This window comes from Equus caballus, chromosome 4 (genome assembly GCF_041296265.1).
Source record: "Equus caballus isolate H_3958 breed thoroughbred chromosome 4, TB-T2T, whole genome shotgun sequence".
Lineage (NCBI taxonomy): Eukaryota > Metazoa > Chordata > Mammalia > Perissodactyla > Equidae > Equus > Equus caballus.
The window spans coordinates 97,957,340-97,978,280 of record NC_091687.1 but is presented as its reverse complement, the minus strand read 5'-3'; the positions used below and the strand labels follow the sequence as shown (position 1 = coordinate 97,978,280).

Sequence of the window (20,941 nt, the reverse complement as noted above, 5' to 3'; positions counted from 1 at the left end):
TTGTGCATCTGTGTGTATAAAAAAAAGATTTGGGATGATATTGTTAAACAGTTTTGCTGTTCTTTTTTATTTATCATGAATATTTCTCCATGTCATTAATTTCTTTTTAAATACAATTTTATTGCCTGCATGATTTTCCATCATTTTAGTGTAATGTCCCAATTGTTGGAATGTGTGTGTATGCCTGTCTCTATATTTCTATATATGTATATTTAAGGGAGTGTCTGTGTATTTACATAAATATGTGTACCTGTGGGCATAATGAACAAATGTGTACGTTTGTGTGAAAGATATCTGAGTACTTCTTGGAGGAGGCCTCTGTAGAAGAGAATAGGAATGAGGTTGAGACAGGTAAGGAGAAGATGGGATATTTTATATTAAGGACCTTTTTAGTCTCCGGCTGTCAGTGTCTCTTGAGGCAGTAGGATAGGGACAGTAGAGGACAGGAGAGCGCTACCATTCACAGATAAGAAGGGTGACTCAACCCCCCGCTTGAGTCCAGGTCATTTCCCTCTGGGGAGGCACGCAGCTTCCTTGCAGCCTCTTCGTCCCCACCAAGATGTCCCCTGGCCAGGGCCCATCACACTTGGTCTCCTGAAATAACTCCAGAGGCTTCAACAGAAGGTCTTTGTCCGCTTTTCCACTCTTGGACACTACAGATCTTTGGTTGTGTCCGTTGTGAATCCAGTATCTCTAAGATTAGGGAGACTCTGTGAGCCTCTGTGACAGAGCTGGGCCCCAGAGGTTACTCCATAGAGACGCAGTGCGACTGGGCGTGTTATCATCAGGGCATGTTGGTGAGGCTCTCTGATCAAAAGCTGGAATCTTCTCTGGACCACAGGCTGACACAGTCATCCATAGGGTCCTGTAGTGACTCCCCTGTTATACTGTAGTTCAGGTTTGGCAAACTACTGGTCACCTGATATTTTATAAATCAACTTTTATTGGAACGTAACCATGCTCACTCGTTTACGTATTGTCCATGGCTGCTTTTGTACTATAATGGCAGAGTTGAGAGTTGTGACAGAGAGAGTATGGGCCACAAAACCTAAAATTTTTACTTGTCTGGCCTTAAAGAAAAAGCTTGCTGACCCCTGCTAAGATTCCAAGATTCATACCCTCACTATCAAAGTCCTTCCAGACAATTAGGTGTCTTCATTGTTTTGTTGTCTCTTCTATCTATTTCACTGCACCTACTCAAAGCCGCGACGACTTGGGTCAAATGGGCCTTCGTCACCTCTGTGCCTCTTCTGAGATTGTGCTGTATGCTTGATAATGCTCTCCCCACAGCCCACTAAGTCTTCTCCTTTTATCAGTTAAGTAGCTACTGAAATTCCACTCCCTCATGAAAGCTCCCTGGACATTTGGTGGCTTATTTTGGGCGCTCCAGAACATTCCCAGAGCCCCTTTCTCCAGCAGTGTGACCACTGGGAGATGCAGCCCCTGCACAACCTCCACCAGGTCTCTTGACACCCTTTAGAAAGTTGTGTGCCGTGTTTTGCTTCCTTCTCTGTTTTCTTTCTTCTCAGAACTTTTCATAGGTAAAATAGTTGAACAAACACTATCACAATCTAAATCTCTAATGAAAACAGATACCTGCTTTTTGCCAACAATTTGGTGAGATTCCAATGCAGTGAAAGAATTGGAGCCATTTCCTTGGACTTCATTGCAAATAGAATTTGGTCTTTAAGAAGGGTCATCGTTATTCCTTCTTCTTGTGCCAGTTTAATTATTAGGATGCCCACAGTGAGCAAACCATGTTGGCTGCTTCTTCTCGGGGCTTGTGGTACTAAGCAGTTGCTCCCTGTGGGCCCACGATACAACATTGGATCAGGCCACTTAGAAGGCTAGAAGTCTTTATTCCTGGAAGTCTTTAAAAAGGCTCCAAAGTTATTGTTACAAACTCCTTGGAACTAAACAAGAATATATAAATGACTGGCACAAAATAAGACTATCCTATGAGAGTTTAAGATATTGTAAATGTGGGCTTGTTGATAGAGAAAGAAAGGCTCATTCATTAAATGGAATAGAAATATATTAGCTTGGAAAAAATCAATTTAGAGTAACATACAATAAAATAACTTACTGATGGATTAATGAATAAAACATGTTCAAAATAAACTAATAAAAGAAGAACATGGAATTAAATATTTATTAAACCCCTAAGAAGATATAGATTTTCTAGGCAAAGATGAAATCACTCACAAAGGAAACGGTGAGCAGATTTTCATATATAAAAATGTTATGTGAAAAATTCCACATAACCAAGATAAAAATACAAACAAACCACACAGAAAAACACACCTGCAGCAAAACTGACAAATAGTTCATATCTGTTCCGTCTAGAGAGCTCATCCAAATTCATAAGAAAGACGCTAAGATCCCAAAAGATAAATAGGCGAAGAACATAAACAATATACTTGAGAAAAATTCAGTTAGCACATCAAAGTGTGAAAAATGTCAATGTCATAAGAGGAAGGAAGAGAAATAACTTACATTGAATGTCTAGTGTATCCCAGGCACTCTGCTAGGTGCTTTATGCACCCGTACCTCGTCTAATTCAGTAATTAACTTTGAAAAAGAGACTTTACATCTATATTTATAGTATGTAAAATGTGAGTCCTGGATGTACCTTTAGAAAACATATAGTCCAAGTAGTTCTTTTATTTTATCAATATTTCTTATTTTAGTGAATAGTTAATACATTCATATAGTTCAAAATTTAAGGAGTATGAAAGGTATTTAGTGAAAAGTCTTCCTCTCACCACGTCCCTCTATTTCTCTCTCCTAGAGCAACCACTGTCAGTTTCTTGTGTATCCTTCCAGAACTCTCCTACGCATATACCAGCAGAATAGCTCCTTAAAACACACACACAAACACACACAAATATCAGCATACTGTATCAATTATTCTACACCTTGCTTTTTATGCTTAACAATATGTATCTGAAAGAAGCTTCCATATCAGTACATTGAGGTTTTTTTTACACCTGCATTGTATTCTACTGGATGGATGTACCATAATTTATTTGACCAGCCTCTACTAATGGATATATTTTGTGTTTAAAAGGCGTGACAGTATTCAATATACTTTGCACGATGTAACTTTCCTTATACGATATAACTTTGCACAAGTATGAGTATATCAGTAGGGTAAATTCCTAGAGGTGGGCTTGCTGGATCAAAGGGTATATGCCTTTGTAATTTTGTTGGTACTGCTAGATTGCCCCCCTTAGAGTTGGACCAATTTCCAGACCCACCAAGTTTTAGTCCCAGCAACTGTATATGAAAGTGTGAAAGTCACATTTTCCCCTTACTTTCACTAACACAGTGAGTTATCAAATTTTTTATCTTTGCCAATCTTTGAGTAAAAAATATTTCTTCAGTGGAGTCTTAATTTTCTTTTCTCTTATGAGTGAAGCTAAGAATCTTTTTATATATCTAAGAACCAGTGTATCTCCCTTTCTATAAACTCTCTATATTCTTACCTTCTGCCAGTTTTTCTTTTGAATTGTTAGTCTTTTTCTCATTAATTTGCAGTATATCTTTTCTATGTTGTAAGTTGTAAATTGTTTTTACCACTTTTTTGTTTGCCTTTGACCTTAAAGCACCTCACTTTTAGAATAAGACCCTAAAGCCCAGAGAGGTGACTTCCTTGTGTAGGGGACATGCAGCTTGCCAGCAGTAGGGTCAAAGCTAGGCTCAGGTCTTGTAACTCCCAGTCCAGCATGTCTTGGATTACTAGAAAGCCTCATCCATAAAGGTAAGAGGTTGAGCCAGGTGAATTCCCACTTATCCAAAAAGAGAGATGAATTAGTTCTACATGTTATGTCATACTAATTTTCCATAATTAGATGATGTTTACTGAGCACTTACTAGTGTAGGTAAACTCAACATACCCTGGGAACGTAGACCGCTTCCCTTCTCAACCTCATGGCCTCCGGCACTGGCACCACCAGTATCTCCCAGTTAGTCCCTCTGTAGTTATTTACTCTTCTTTTCTCACTTCCCTTCACAGCAGTCATTGTCCAAACCTGCTTTTTTCCGGCAAAATTCAGAGAGGAGGAACTTCAAACTGCTGGACACTAGGAAGCTGAGTCGGGATGGAACTGGGTCCCCTTACAAAATCAGCCCCCCGTCCACTCCCAGCAGCCCTGATGACACTTTCTTCAACCTTGGAGATCCACAGAATGGCAGGAAGAAGAGAAAGATACCCAAGGTAAGGCTTGCAACCAGCTTCGTGTTCAGATATATACTCCCCCTGCCCTGCAGAGGAAGGCTGCAGAGGAGCCTGGGCAGAGAACCAATCACTGGGCCCTTGTCTGCCTGCTTCGTCTCAGGCCAGGGGAAAGCCAGCAGGCTCGGATGTCCAGGCCTTTGTCATAATAATTCTTGTGGTCCTGTAGCCTTCCTCTTAGTCAGCCTTCTCCCAGCCTAATCTCCTCTTCTGATCCTAGACTGTGTTTCCAATGCCCAGGCTCCAAAGGCCACGTCCTCCTCATTCATGGCCTCAAAAAGTAGAGTTCTATCCATCGTGCTCTAACTCAGACTCTGTCAGTGCCCGCTGCAGAGGTCCATGTGGAGCCTGTGCTCTGAGGAAGTACTTGTCAAAAATATAATTTCCAGGCTCTTTTCAGTCCCAAAGGTGAAATGTGCCCAGTGGCTTGGATATGCATCCTTGTGTGTCTGCTAGTGATTAAATGGCCTTTTGCCCGGTTCCAGCCCTGCAGTGCCGCTCGTTCTTTATTGGCCAGTTTGGTACAGGAAGTTTTAGAGCAGGGATTCTTACTTTCAGAGTCCAAGATGGGCTTTAGGGGGGTCACGAAACCCATAAAATTGTGTATAACCTTATGTGGATGGATTTAGGGGGATGGGAGGAAGGCGAGGAGACTGCATATAGGATTTCATCAGATTTCTCAAAGTGGCCCATTGACCTGAAAACAAGTCAAGGGACATCTTCACAAGCTGGTTCCTCCTGACACCGTTTGGTTAATCAGTGTTTTGAGCTTCACCACCTCTGCCCCCAACCTTCTTATTCAAGTGAATTTAAGTTACCTTGAGCATCAGAATGCATTCTGAAGGGTAAGGGCCGTTAGGGTCAGGTGGTTGGGAAAAGACCTAAAACTCTGGTGGGGGTTGTAAGTGGAACAAGCCTTGTTTTGTGGATGGAGAGCAGAGAGGGGCCAAGGTGGGAGCCAGGCCTCATTCCCTCCATGCTGCCCTGGTTCTTCCTTGCCCTGCCCAGGGCGCAGTGCGGGTTGCTTAGCGATTATTGGAAGTTTGCTGACTGAGCTCCCTCTAACACGTGGACCCCAGTCTCTTTCTGTCCTGGCAGAGTCACTCCCGTATCTCCCTTTGGCTGCCTTCTAGTCACTGTCCTGCACTGTCATTATAGCTGCTCATGAGGACCCCACAGTGAGTTCTCAAGCCACTCCCTTAACTCCCCATCTGCTTGTTCTGGCATGGTTCATACGTGTGTGTAATGTCGAAAACCTACAGTTGTAGAAGAATGAAGGTGGCTATTAACGTCTATACAGCCTCACTATTATTTTAGCAAGTTAAACAGGAATCATCAAATGAATTAGCTGTTAGGTTAAAAGAGCTTTGATACAATTCGAAGTTTGAGTGTGTGATCCCTTACTAAGCATTGAACCTCTATCTCCGGCCCCCACACTTTCGCCCATCACTGCCCTTATACTATGTAAATATTTTTGAAAGATTTTTTTAGATTAAGGGAAAAAGAATATATGTGCGCGTTTTGTGTGAAAGTAGAGAGGTGACGAGAAAGGTGGAACTCTGTTTCTGTATATGTGTTGTGTCTGCACATTCAGCAGTCTATCCCTTTCAGTTTATTGCCTGGAATTAAAGTGAGTTGCCACCGCTTAAGTAATACACAGTGGCCTTAGCAAATAGGTTTTGCCAGGCATAACCAAACCAAGAGAAAAATCAGCATGTTTTATCTGTCACTTTTACAACAACAACAAAATCTTATTAAAACTTTAATCATAAAGATAAAATACACAATTCTTTAAAGAAATGTTTGAAAAGAAAGCAAATCACTAATTACCATTAGTCTCATTAATCCTCAGTTTTGTCACTTGTTCCTTAATCTTAACCCTGGTTTATCCCCACTCTTGAGTACTGTGTTTCTTTCTTTCAAAATGCTCTGAATCCTTTACTTGAAGTCAAAGCTTCTTTACTGGGTACCTTCATGACTTTATGTTCTGGAACCCCAAACCATTTGCTATCCAAACCTTGCTTGTGTGTTTTTATCTAGCAAGGAGGATTTAATGGTCTAATCACAGCTCGTCAGACAATGGGTTGCCTGGTTTTCCTTAAGCTGCCTCTACTGTAAGTGTCCCTTCTGGCCATGTGGATGTTTCCCTTGCTCTCTCCCTGCTTCAGCTCTGAGAGGAGTCAGGGTCCCAGTGGGGGAGAGGAGAAAGGACAAGACAGCCCTTCTCTGTGTTTTTCTAGCAACTGTGTACTTTCACTAATCTGGCAACTGAAGCAGAGCTGTTAATCACCAGCAGTGTGCTGTCCTCAGGGTTCATGAAACACTGAGACATCTTTTATAGTGGGAAGCGGCTGCTGCGCTGTCTCGCTTCCTGCCTTTCTCAGCGCGCTTTAGCAGGTCTGTGTGAAATCCATTGCTTTTCTTCAGCAACACCACAGGCGGAATTAGATACCAGATGATTCTTTGTCTGAAACAGACTATCTTTCTTTTCATTCTAAATTGAGGTTTAATTGGCATACAGTATATTAGTTTCAGGTATACACATAATGATTCGATATTTGTGTATATTGCGAAATGATCACCACAATTACTCTAGTTAGCATCCGTCACCATACTTAGTTACAAAAATTTTTCTTGTGATGAGAACTTTTAAGATTTATTCTCTTATCAATTTTCAAATATGCAATACAATATTATTAATGATAGTCCCCATGCTTGAAACAGACTATCTTCCAAATGAGCTTATAGTTAAAAATATTTTTTTCAACTTAAAAATAAGTTTCTAAAAAGGCCAATGCGTCTAGTACAGAACACTTTTAAAAGAACAAAACTTATTTCCTGTTAAAGTACAATTATGTGAAAGCATGTTTAAAGTTTTTCTCTCTGGGGAAAATTTTTTTAAATAAAAAGGAACGAAGATTTATTGGCTGAAGTATATATGGCTTCCCACATATTCCATAACCTGATTTAAAGTGAGAAAACCCTTCTCTGTCACATTCTCGCTGCTACTCACATAGCGCTCATGAATGGTCTTGTGTGATAGTTACAAATGCTTCTTGGCCCTCCCTGTTAGCTTGTAAATGCCCTGAGAAGGAGTGCCATGTCCATCTGTCTTCTTATCCCCCACGGCTTCTAGCAAAATCCCTTGCACATAGGAGATGCTTAGTATTCATTCAACAAATTCACAACCAACAAATATTTATTGAGTACCTCCTGTGTGCCAGGCACTGTTCTATCCCGTACGGGTACTGTTACAGCAGTAAACAAAAGTGACAAAAATCCCTGCCCCCGAAGCTCACAGTCTAGTGTTCATTGTAGTTGAATAAACAGAAGGATGTTAACTATGGTAACTGTCTTCTTTCTAGTTATTTTTAGATATTTTGGGGGGAGATTTTGAATGAGTTTAAAGATTTCTTTCTCCCCAAAAAGCACTTTGACCTAGGAACTCATTTGTTTATTTATGTTTTTTAAATTGTGGTAAAATACACATCTAATTTACCATGTCAACCATTTTTAAGTGTGCGATTCAGTGGCATTAAGTAGATTCACATTGTTGCACAACCATCACCATCATCCATCTCCAGAACTTTTTCATCTCCCCAGCTGAAACTGTGCACCCGTTAAACACTAACTCCCCATTTCCTCTACCCCAGCCCCTGGCAACCACCGTTTCACTTTCCATCTCTATGAATTTGCGTATTCTAGGTACCTCCCATAAATGGAATCATACAGTATTTGTTTTTTGGGGACTGGCTTATCTCACTTCATATAATGTCCTCAAGGTTCATCTATGTTGGAGCATATGACAGGATTTCCTTCCTTTTTAAGGCTGAATAGTATTCCATTATATATATGTATCACATTTTGTTTATCCGTTCATCCATTGATGGACATTTGGGTTGTTTCCACATCTTGGCTGTTGTGAATACTAGCAACTCATTTATATGGTGTCTTCTTCCAGGGGAAATGGGGTTAGCATTAATATCCCAATGGTTAGAACACATGCAAAAAGACGAGAAGGCCGGTTCAGGGACGTGAGCTCTGAAGGAAAAGGGGGGTTTGTAAGAGCAAATATAAATGCCACATGGCAGGGATTTGGTGGTGAAAGCAGAGACCTCGTTCAGGTTAGATTCATGGTTAGAGATGGGGAGTTCACAAAGAGAGCAGGCACAGCCAGGGCCGGGCCGCCCATTAGGAGCCAGAGTGCGCAGGTGTCCGAGATACGGCAGGGCAGTGTCAGTAACAGTCTGCAGAGCCAGAGGGACAGGGCCCAGGCCCACCACAAGGAGACCTTGAGAATAAGCTACCCTCCTCTCTGGGCGGGCCAGTGCTCCAGCTTGTGAAGAGGAGCTAGTGAGCTATGTTGGGGAGGGGATCAGAGGAGTGGAGGGCAGAGATGGGGATTGGCAACACCTTGTCCACTGCACCCACCTGGGTACCTACCATCCAGTTTACCGTAGCACATCCCTTCTTCTGTTCTTCCCAATGCATAAAATAACGTAAAACTTTTCAAGTCAGCTTAAAAACACAGTTCCCCTTTAAAATCGCTAGTTTGCCTCAACTGTGCATGGGTAGACTTGCCTTTCTCCCAACTTGGTGGAACCCAGGAAGCTCCCACCTTTGACAGTTGCAGGGGGTGCTGTGAATCCTGGTGGGAAGTAACCCAGGGCTTCCATCACCAGACTGTTCTGCCATAGTCAGCTGGAAAATGTGCCTCTGAGTAGTGGTGTCTGTTGACTTGGCACGAGGAGAGGTCGTGAAAGGCCCCAGCAAGTCTGGAGTGAGTGCTCCTCTGTGGAAAGGGCAGCGTGTCGGGTACATGGCACCACTCCATGCAGTCTCCAGCTAGGACTCAAGATCCACCGTAATCCCTGCTCCCTTCCCACTCGGGGCTTCTCAGACGTTCCTTGGCATGGTTCCCATGGAAGGGGCTCTGCCTGGGAACATTTTTTTTTTTTTTTTTTTGGTGTCTCTCTTTTCTTTTGTTTTGGGAGCAAAAGCTCCTTCCCAAACCACAGGGACATCGCTGTATCACACGAGAGCAGCCATCGCACCATTAGCCAATGAAATCTTCTCCCTCTGTGTCTCAGCTGGATGTGTTAGCATATTTAGACAACACCCGCCCACACATCAGTGAGGCTGGCAGCCTCCTTTAGTGTTCTTGACAGCCATGTTCCCATCTGACAGAAAAGAGTGATTGAAAGACACCGGTAGGCTGGTGGGAGATGTCTCCTCCAGCCCTGTTTCCCTGGCCCTCCATCATCCTAGCAGCAAACGGGCAGCGGAGGAATCCCAGCTGCACGTGGGGAGGAGGCTGCTAACACTGGCTTGTCTTCTGGTATCTGGCAGCTTGTATTGCGAATCAATGCCGTTTATGAGGCACGGAGAGGAAAGAAGCGGGTGAAGAGGCTGTCCCAGTCAACAGAGAGCAACTCAGGAAAAGGTAGGACCCCCCACAAGAATCTGAAAACACATTCTTCCTGCAAGTGGCTTCCTGTTGTTCGGAGTCGGCTCACTAAGGAGGACAACAAGTTGGTGCTTTAAATGTCTCCCACTGTCCTCGGGCCAGTTGAAGAGCCCAGAGCCCAGCCTGGTGGCATGTCTTCTGGGCCTCTTTCCCTGTCCATCCATCAAGTCAGTCCAGTGCTGCATGCGCTGACCTCACCATGGGCACAATCTCCTTTGCTCAGCATGCATAAAAGGGGCCAGTATCTTTTGCTGTAATTTTTAATATAGGTACCATCTGAACTAGAACCAAATTAATTTGGAAATACATTTAGTTGGACAAATGACATGGTTTGTCCATTTTTTTTTAAATAGACAAAAAGAAAACACCCCCTCTGAACTAGAAATCTTTGATTTGTGTTACCGCATGGAAAAAGTTTCCTGCATTCGAACTCACATTTGCAACATTTTTTTTTTTTTTGGTCTAGTGACAGATGAGAACAGTGAATCTGACAGTGACACCGAGGAGAAGCTGAAAGGTGAGAAGAGCAGTTGCTGTGCAGGGTGCATGCAGGTGACTAGGAAGCTACAAGGATGGCCCTTCCTGCTTAGTGTAATGGACGAGACAGAAGCCTCCTTGGGCAAGCTTGTTAGGCAAGGCGTGGATGTCTGAGGGGATGGGGACCGGTGTTGGGGGCGGTGTGCGGCTGTCTCAGGAACGACAGTCCTGAGCATGACCAGAATGGGCCTGGTCGTTCACCAAGCCTAGCGCTCCACCTGGAGACCCAGAGTGGCTACCCTGCAGCACACCCCTGTTCCCATGTCCTCCAGTTATGTCATAGGTGTTTTCCTTACCTATGTAAGGTACATCACTGCTGGCCAGGGACTCCTGAGACCTGGGGCTCTTGCCCATTCCTATTAAAATTGCTATATGATCTGGAGGAAATCCCTTAAGATTTCAGGGCCCCTAGTTCCTCATCTGTCAAAAGAAGTTGCTGAAATAATTGGTCCTTGTGGCTCTAAACTTGGTGATGTAGGTCTAGGCTGTAGTGAGTTTCGCACAATCTCTCAGACTCCGGGATGGGGATCCCGTGATGGGACACCCACCCTCACTGGCCCTGCCTCGTTCACCTCTAATGCCTCACTTCTCCCCAGCGGCCTCTAGAATGAAGCAAGTCCACGTCCATTGCATCAAATGGTGGCAGGAGAGAAGGTCCCTGGGAGTTCCAGAGTTAGGTCACTGCCAGCTGAGTCACGTGGGGTGTTTACAAAGCTCCCAGCTCCAAAAGCTCTTTAGGTCTGGATTTTTTCACATCCCACAAACTGAAAGATGAAGGAAATGAGTGAAGGAAGGAATCAGTGTCCCCTCCCCATCTGACAGAAGAAGGTAAGGACTTCTTGAGCCACTGCCCCAGGTCCAGACAGCAAATTCATGGAGGAGCAGACGCCCCACATTCCAGGCTCCTGCACCCCAATTAGCCTAGCAGCCTGTCAAATGTTGCTCCTCACAGAACTTTGGCAAGGATCCCAAATAAAGAGTTTTGTATTAATATGTTAAATGTGGGACACTTTTTTAGGATTAGAAAAAGTACTTGAGCTGAGAATTACACAGCCTGTTGTAGTTCTGTGCAATTCCACATTGGAAAGTGAGTCATTTTCAGACTCGCTCTCTCTGTCTCCAGCTCATAGCCAACGCCTGGTCAATGTGAAGTCACGCCTGAAGCAGGCTCCAAGATACCCGTCACTAGACCGGGAGCTCATCGAGTACCAGGAGAGGCAGCTCTTCGAGTACTTTGTGGTCGTGTCATTGCACAAGAAGCAGGCCGGGGCTGCGTATGTGCCAGAACTCACCCAGCAGTTCCCTCTGAAGGTACAGGGCGGGCCAGGCCTCTGCAGCCTACCAGGGGACTACTACGGCATTCTTGCCAAAATCTTGGTGGAGCTCGTGGTTTCAGGGAGGTGTGGGAGTCTGAGGAAAGCTTAGTGGCTAGAATCTCAAAAATGGGTCCTAATTAGGGTATATCAAATGGAAAACACTGCTGCTGGAGAATTTGGGAGGTCCCAGGAAGTGAGATTCAAGGACTCAAAGTATGGACAAAAATACTTACTCATTTCCTGTGGTCAGTCACTATGCTGACCGTACCATCCTCTTCGTCCTCCGAGTCTCCTTATCCAGCCACATCTCTTCCCAGCCTATCCTAGAAACCTCTTTCCTGTCAAGCCACACAGCTCTGCCTAAGGGGTGTCATGTTTGTGTCCATGCTAAACATCTGTACATGCACTGTACGGTGTATGTGTGCGTGCATGAGAATCCTATTCTATTCTAACATGGTTCTTGGCTATGTGGATTTGGCTTACCATATATTAAATCATGGCAGCTAAAATGAAATGGCATTCAATAAAGCCTAAAATGGCATGGCCAATAGTATGTAAATTATTCTCAGGCTTTGACATCAATATTAAAGATGTTTCACCACATTCTAATTCAGTTCAACCAGAATTTACTGAGATCCTATTACATTCAAGCTGTTTTCTTCTTGGTCCTTGGGGATTACAAAGTTGAGCAAGATGTGTTTCCTGTCCTCAGGGAGCTTACACTCTGACAGGAGGGCATAAGGTAAGCATATAATGACTCACAAGGTAGAACGTGACACTCTTCCTTCAGTTCATACAATGAGGATGCTCAGAGGTGGGAAGAGAGGGGGGAGCTCATGTTCTGGTCCTCTCAGAGCCTCCCTTTGCTGCCACCACTGAGGCATAAACCCAGCATGTACTAAGGCCTAGGTCTCAGCTGTCCGCTCCTTTCCTGGGCCAGCCTTCCTTCCATTCTGCCCACAGTGGTCTAGCACAGCAATCAAGTCCTGTCCTTGGAGTTTAGGGTGGCAACTGTACATAAGTGAAGTAAACCGTAGCAGCAGCCCTCCAAACTGGCGTGTATTCACCTTCCTCCTGCTGACCTCTGGGGCTGATCCCCTGAAAACGCCAGTGCTGTGGATGTGCCCCCGTTTAGTTGAGAACCACACAGAGCGTGCACCAAGGCGCAAAGGACTGACCTAGTATCCTGTTTACTCCCCTAAGGGCCTCGCACAGTGGCACACATGGCAATACTTAATCAGTGTTCCAGAAATAAAGGCATTAATTCATGAATTAATGAATCACCTTATCTATTGAATGTTTGTAGTTTCCAGCCTAGAATCTCCAGGCTCCTAGACATCTACATTAAAACTTTGTTTGAGTAGAAATTTGCATTGTCACTGTTGAAAAGGGGACTAATCCAGAAATATATAAAGAAAAAGGTCTATAAATCCCACTATACAGAGATCATCACTGTTAGCATTTTGTTGTGTTTTCTTTTCTCATAGCATAATTTTCTTACAAAACTGGGATTGTACATTGTATAATTTTTGTATCATGTTTTGTAAACCTATCATTATTTATAAACATATTTAATACAAATTCTAAAACACCATTTTTTAAATTACACGATGCTCCCTTATGTGGATATACCCTATCTATTTAACCACTCTTCTGTTGGAAATGTATCTTGCTGCCAGTGTTTCTTTAGACACATATTTTTAATACTATGGTGATCATTCTGTGTATGTGGTTTTGCATACCAGGCTATTTTATATCTCCTTGCCTTCACTCACTCTGTCTGTCAGAAGACCTTTTTTCCTCCTCCTTTCTCTTTTTCATGAGTTTTATCTCCCACTCCTACATTCACCTTAGTCAAGGTTTATACTCCATATTCACACACAAGATCATGCCTGCCATGTTCCATTAAAATGTTTGCTGTCGCACAGTTCTCTTTATGGCAGTTCATGGAGACTAGGGTACTTTCCAGCCATCTATGATTGGTTGTATTGGTAAGAGATTTCTATGTGCTGCTTCGTGCATGCATGTATGTGCACATGTGGCTTGATAAGTCATATGCTGATGACTGTGTGTAGGCATGTGTGTGTACACACATATTGTGTTTATCATGCATGTGATCTGAGGGTGGTGCATCCAAATGATAACGGGGCGATGCTGAAAAGTGCTGGAACTCACTTTCCTACAAGGCCTGCTCTTTAGTTCTCTAAGGCTGTTTCCACTGTGGAAAGCTGTCATTAGTCCTTCCTTTGGTATTCTTTATAGTTGGGGGTCCCTCACTCGGTGGTGATTAATGACTTCTTCCAACAACTATGCCCAGCTGGTATTTGCTTCTCTGTGAGGCTCTCCAAGGGTAGTCAAAAATTAGTGCTTTGGCAACAGTCTGAGCTAGCGAATTATCAACTCAAAAACTGTTCCAGGATCAGTTGGAATCTTCTGGGTCATGGATGGAAGAGAGAACCGTTATACAGAAAAGAAATAATGACCATTTATTCCGAAGAAGAAAAACTAAAGGACGATGAATGACTGGCTTTGAGTCTATAAATGGTGACCATGTTTCATTCATTGATAGTTGTCTCAACCATTAATATTACTGGCAGCTTTAATTAAATTTGATCTAGCCTAAAGGGAATCATACTGGAAGTGAGTTTTAAAGTTGAAAACAATCAGCACGGGGCTTTATTCATTTGGACACTGTCTTTGGAGACCTCCTGTCTCTGATATTTGGTGGCCTTGGGAAGGCTTGAAGATCCTCTCTGAAGCGGTTGATGATACTGCTGGCCTGCAAACTTCGGAAACTGTCTGCCAGGCTGGTTTAAAGTGGAGGTCAGTGGCAAGCTTTGAGAAACAAAATAAGAAATTGGTGGAAAATATTACAGAAAGAAGTTAGATTAGACATTACGATTTCCTAACTTCAGAAATTCAGATTCCACTTGCTTCAGGTATCTGATATTTAAATTACTAAAAGTTGCTTTAGCATAATTTATTTTTCCTTAACTGTTTATATAGGAAATTTAACAAACTTAAACCTATCAAGAAACCTATCAACAAAAAAAAGCCAACAATTTTTCCCAACACTTTAGAAGTACCAATTTATAAGCAAACTATGCTAATTATAAACTATTGCTTTTTTTGTTTCACAAACTTATATCTAGAGTACCTTTTTTTTAATTGTGGCAAAAACACATATAACCTAAAATTCACCATCCCAACATTTCCAGGTATGCCGTACAGTATTGTCAACTACTTGCATATTGATGTGCAACAGATCCCCAGAATGGAGTGCTTTTTGAAAGCACAGGTTCCTGTTCATAAACAAAATAAGCAAACTCTTGGCTTATTTTCTAAATCTCTAAATCAGACTTTATTAATTTGCTCTGTTTTTAAGTAAGATGATATTCATTCAGTCTCGGATGTGTCAGATAAATCAGAGACAGAAAAACAGGCAGACTAGAGATTAAGATCATTTTTATTTCTAGCTAGATTCCATACTAGTTTTGTGATCATGGGCAAATTGCTTAACTTCTCAGGGCTTATTTCCTTATCTCTAAAATAAGAATGTCAGGCTGGCTGATGTCTGGTTTTCTTCTAGTTCTGACATTCAAGGACTCTGAAATGAGTTGAATTTCACTGTATAATATAATTTAACTGGATGTATTCGCTAAGAAGTGTTGTAAAATATCTTTGCCTGGATCAAGGAGAGGCAGCCTTGCCTGGACCCAGAGGTTGGAAGACTGAATTTGAGTGTCTGCCTTGCAGATTCATGAGTTTCCTATTTGGAAGGGATTGCCATGACCATATTTCCTTATTTGATTAAAATACTCATATTCTGGGCCAGCCCAGTGGCACAGTAGTTAAGTTCACACATTCCGCTTCAGCGGCCCAGGGTTTGCCGGTTCAGATCCCAGGTGCGGACCTACGCACTGCTTGTCAACCATACTGTGGCAGGCGTCCCACATATAAAGTAGAGGAAGATGGACACGGATGTTAGCTCAGGGCCAATGTTCCTCAGCAAAAAGAGGAGGATTGGCGGCAGATGGTAGCTCAAGGCTAATCTTCCTCAAAAAAAAAAAGAGGAAAGAAAGAAAATACTTATATTCCAGAATGTTAAATGTAGAGAACATTTCTCTAAAGCACGTTATTTTTTTCTCCTGTCTTACCCCACAAGACTATGGTTGGAACTGCCTGGGGAAAAAAAGGCCCCAGCAGACTGAGCGGCAGCCCCCTCCCATGAGAGAAGGTCAAGGTGGTGGTCACGACTGTGGGAAGATGGGAGTTGGGGTCTTACCAAGCATCTGCCTCACTCTTCTATGCAGAGGTTTATTCTCCAGCCTTCTCTTGCCCTTCTCCCTGCAGTTGGAAAGGTCTTTCAAGTTCATGAGAGAGGCTGAGGACCAGCTGAAGGCTATCCCCCAGTTCTGTTTCCCCGATGCCAAGGATTGGACTCCTGTCCAGCAGTTTACCAGGTATGTGCTGGTATCTCCCCTTCCTACCCCTAAAGACTAAGACGAGAACTAGAGAGGGGGTCATAGATGGCAGACCCTTTAAGTCAATCTTACTGTTAAGCAATCCTGATGGATCTGAGCCTGGAGATTTCTCCTACCAGTGTTTTTAAAACTTCCCTGAAGATAAGAATCACCTTGCTAAGTAGGCAGATTCCAAGGCCTCCCACTCAGTCTGAAAACATATCTGTTTCATAAGCCATCATGAAGGGCAATAAGGTAATTCTAGGTCTAGGAAAAATCAGGGAAATATTGCCCGTCACCCATCCTTGTCCAGTGCTCCTGACACATTTCTTCAATAGCCCATCCAGCGCTTACTCGGAGTAGAGAAAGTTTACATTTCTGCTTTAACCCTTTTTGTTAGAAACCAACATTTTTCTTATCAGATGTTTCAGCAATTGACCACACTCAGTAGGCTGCAACTCCTAAGTGTTTGAGGGACACTGTGTTCCTTGAAGTTGGCCCAGCAGTCTTTAAGGATAGTCTAAGCCTCAAGGTGGCTCTGAACAGACTGTTTCCCTGGAGAGCCGTACCAGGGACAGTTCTGAGAGGGGTACAGAACTGTCCCACTCTTCGACTGCTCCCTCACTGAGTCACATCCCTAGATCAGCCACCTCACCCTCAAGCTCAGTGAAAGCAGCAGCCACAATAGATGCCCAATGAATGACTGCTGTTTTGTGCAATGGGATGGCTCAGGTGACAGACTTATATGAGAACTCAGGATGAAAAAAAATTCCCCTTTCCTCTCGGGACACAGTGACACTTCAGATCTCCCTCTCCCTGACATAGACTCTGAAGCTCTAGGCCACCAGAGTCCCAGCACAGAGACGGACAAGCAGGACAGGGAGCAGCCGTGTTCGACAGCCTCCTCCAGAATGTCTCCTGATTGCTCACCACAATGTGTCCTTCATTTTGTTTTGCTTTGTAATGCACTTTTGTTTTCCCAACCACAGTGAAACATTCTCATTTGTCTTAACTGGAGAAGACGGGAGCAGAAGGTTCGGTTACTGCCGAAGACTGCTGGTTAGTACATTGTGCTCTCAGTCAGCACAAGCGCCGTGCAGAGCCAGCACTGGCGTCCTAAGGTTTTGTTCACCACGTACCATGAGGGAAGGGACAGGAGGTGTGGCAGGTCATCAGGGTAGTTAAAACATGGAGGATTGGGGGGCCCTCCTGAGTCTTACTGGTAGATGGGAACGATATCTCTGTCTCCTTTGGAAAGAAAATACTTTCTCCATTGTTTTCCCTGCCAAATAAAAGACTTTGCTCTCCTTAGGCCAAATGTCCTTTCTAATAAACTACCCTAAACAGGCTTTTTAATAGCTTAGAGAGAACGTTCATAATAGTTGCTCAGGGCAGAAGAAGGATAGTTTTATTGTTCCTGATGCAAGTAATTCAAGTGTCTCCTTCAGAACAATCACCTTTAAAAGTCAGAAACTTATTCCAATAAAATGACCGTGACAAGACATTTTAGAACTTGTCTTTTTGAGGCCCATTCTTTTGAACATTTGCAGTCATGGCAAATCATTTTCTCTGAGAATGTGTTTTAGTCTTAGAAATAGGTTAATATAGTTTAGAGTCAAGAATAATGCATGGCACATATAGGTGTTCAATAAATATTTGTTGAATTAGTGAATAAAAAGTATGGATAATAATTGAAAAAGTTAAGTGGCCTAATTTTTGTTGATAAAATTACTTTAGAGTTTAAGAATTGAGATTGATTTTCTTTTTTGTTTTGAAAATTAGCTTAAATTCAGTTTCCAAAAAGGATTTTCAGAAATGATTTCTCATCTGGAATTATGTGGTAACTCCTTAGAAGGAACTACAGTGATTTGGGTAAACAAGTTAGGCCTCCTTACTTATGGTCCATAGGCCATATTGAGCACCTACTGTGTACGCAACACCCTTGATTTGGTTCTTTCAGGAAAATAAAAAAATACATACCACATGGCCAGGAGTGCCTTCCACCTATAAGATGGAGTATTGGTAACTTCTTACCTCATTGGGTTGTCCAAAGATCTGGTATGTGGACACAGCAGGCACCCAGTAGGCACTCCAAAGCATTTGGGTTCTATCCTTCCCTGAGGTTGGTAACACTCCTGATTTCCTTGTGTTTCACTCCAAAAGCCTGGTGGCAAAGGAAAGCGTCTCCCTGAAGTTTACTGCATTGTGAGCCGCCTGGGATGTTTCAGCCTCTTTTCCAAGGTGAGGACTTGGGCCTCAGAGAACGGAGGAAGGGAAGGGAAGGCAGGGCCCAGGAGGACCCAGCAAACACTCCAACTCTGGGCACTTTTATAATCTTATTCTCTACCTCTTTTCCTTCCCACTTCCTCCTCCTCCGCTCATCACCTCCTCTCTTCTCTTATCATTGGGATAGGAAAGAAGAGCTGATGAAAGGCAGGGCCCAGAAGCTGGGGAAGAGGAGGGAGTCAAAGTAATTGTAGTCGAGGATGGGAGGGGAAGAGGATCTTCCCAGAATGTTCCATATGTTTTATTTTCCTTCCTCTAAGCTTTTTTTTGTCATACTAGCTTTTGTTGAACAAAAAAGGCCACTATGATGGATGGATGGATGTGTATCTATGTATCTGTATGTTCTGTGTGTGTATATGTTGTGTGCTTATGTGAGATTTATTATTATAATAGTGCTCTAAGTCTATCAAAATCTTAATATAATTTGGCCCTCTTTTTGGGAAAATGAGCCAGTACATTAAGACATAGGAATTGCCATATTGAATTGGCCCATCCACCCCAGTATTTTGGATTGGTGTATAGGAGATAACTACTATCCTACATGATGCTAATCTCAAAAATTAGGTATAATCCAATATTTGTTTCCTATATTAACCAGACATGAGTATCCACAAATTTATTTTAAATCCTTCTTGAGCGTCTATTTCAGTCTAGCTTTCTTTTGGAGAACTGACATCCTACATCTAGTGTCCGTGGATGTAAAGCAGCACTTCCTAAAAGCATTCTGAAACAAAAGCCTGCCTCCTGCCCACCCTTCACCTGAACTCAGAGGAAGCCTGAACTATACTGATGGAGAGTGACCTCTTGCCGTGGTAGAACTTGTAACTTCTACGCAAGTCTGTTTGAAATAATTAACGGTATCAACGTAATCTGAGACACAGTCTTACATCCACTCCACCTGAGGTGGTAACCGTTCTACATTAAAGGTGGTCATTTACAAGCTCTAGCACAGGTGTGCCTTGCTGCTCATGCCAGTCTTTCACACAAGTTTGTTTAAAGGTGGCCGTGTCGTTGTGAGAATGCTTATGGAAGCTAGAAGTAAAACAGCCCGTGTGAGTTAGCCCAGCATCCAGTGGCGGCTTCGGAGTTCAGAAGCTTCTTTGCTATGTCATGGACAGGGCACACAGAGCAAGTAAACATGCTGACTTACTTGTGTGGTGCACAGTCCTGTGATTTCCTGCAAGTTGTGTGGCTGGGGATATTTTAGGAGTGTAGCATGCTGACTTGCCAAAGACCACACAGCAAATACTCAGGAGAGAACCAGAAACGGAGCTTAGCTAACTGATCCTTAGGATTCAAGCTGTTTCCAGGTGTGGGACAGGATGACTAAAATGGCAACTTGTCCTTTAGTAAGAACAGCTCTCAGAATCTCTGAAGAAGGGTGTATCATTAAATATGGCCGCAATAATGCTGTGTAACAAGCCACAGTGGCTTAAAGCGGCAATCATTTACTCTCAAAGACGAGCAGGTCAGGTGGGGTTCAACTCTCCTCGTCTCGGCTGGGCCCATTTATGTGCTGCAGGCAGGCTGAGGTTGGCTGATCTAGGCTGGCTGATCTCTGCTTTAGGCTGCACGGCTGGGGCTCGTCCACATCTGTGTCATCCTCCTTAGACAGTGAGCTGGCCCATGTGTGCCCTTCTTGTGGCGAGGGCACAGGCACAAGAGGGCAAGCAGACACACATAAGGCAGGCCTCCTAAGGCCTGGGCTTAGAACTGGCACACTGTCACTTCTGTCTCAGTGTTCCTCAACCTTTTTTTCATTATTGCTCCCCTAAGCAGCCCTGTCAGACTTTTTCCCCTCAATTGCCTCCCCAGACCTCATAAAATTCTTTTAAACTTTTTGTCATATTATTTTTTATTGTGCTAAAATGTGCATAAAATTTACCATTTTTAAGTGTACCGTTCAGTGGCATTATGTTCATTCACACTGTTGTGCAACCATCCCCACCGTCCACCTACAGAACCGAAACTCGGCACCCATCCAACACTAACTCCCTATCCCCTCCTCACCCAGCCCCTGGCAGCCACCATTCTTCTTTCTGTCTCTATGAATTCGACTACTCTAGGAGCTCATGTAGGTGGAATCATACAATATTTGTCCTTTTGTGTCCGGCTTACTTCACTTATCATAATTTCCTCAAAGTTTATCAATGCTGTAGATTGTGTCAGAATTTCCTTCTTTTTAAGGCTGAATAATATTCCATTGTATGTATATACTACATTTTGTTTATCCATTTATCCATTGATGGACATTTGGTTTGTTTCTACCTTTTGGCTACTGTGAATTATGCTACTTTTAACGTGGGTGTACAAATATCTGTTTGAGCCCCTGCTTTCAATTCTTTTGGGTAAATACCCAGAAGTGGAATTGCTGGACATGTGGTAATTCTATGTTTAATGTTTTCAGCACCTTCCATACTCTCTTTGGTTTATTTTAAGATTGGCACCTGAGCTAACATCTGTTGCCAATCTTTTTTTCTTCTCCTCCCTAAAGCCCCCCAATATGTAGTTGTATATTCTAGTTGTAGGTCCCTCTGATTGTGCTATGTGGGACGTCCCCTCAGCACAGCATGATGAGCAGTGCCATGTCCACACCCACGATCTGAACCGGTGAAACCCTGGGCCGCCAAAGCGG

At 43.2% G+C, this 20,941-nt stretch overlaps 1 protein-coding gene across 7 annotated transcripts in view; it reads left to right on the top strand.

The window, feature by feature from the left end:
* The window catches only part of DENND2A (DENN domain containing 2A), a 93,252-nt gene that overhangs the window by 47,626 nt on the left and 24,685 nt on the right, over positions 1 to 20,941 (top strand). For 5 of the 7 annotated variants that reach the window (XM_023639824.2, XM_023639827.2, XM_023639825.2 and 2 more), the window contains 7 exons: positions 4,019 to 4,219; positions 9,587 to 9,680; positions 10,171 to 10,221; positions 11,365 to 11,552; positions 15,911 to 16,020; positions 17,010 to 17,079; positions 18,184 to 18,261. In XM_023639824.2, the coding sequence (XP_023495592.1) occupies positions 4,019 to 4,219; positions 9,587 to 9,680; positions 10,171 to 10,221; positions 11,365 to 11,552; positions 15,911 to 16,020; positions 17,010 to 17,079; positions 18,184 to 18,261 (792 nt within the window). The remainder of the gene's footprint in view (positions 1 to 4,018; positions 4,220 to 9,586; positions 9,681 to 10,170; positions 10,222 to 11,364; positions 11,553 to 15,910; positions 16,021 to 17,009; positions 17,080 to 18,183; positions 18,262 to 20,941) is intronic. The other 2 variants (XM_070266005.1, XM_070266004.1) reach the window with 1 other exon arrangement.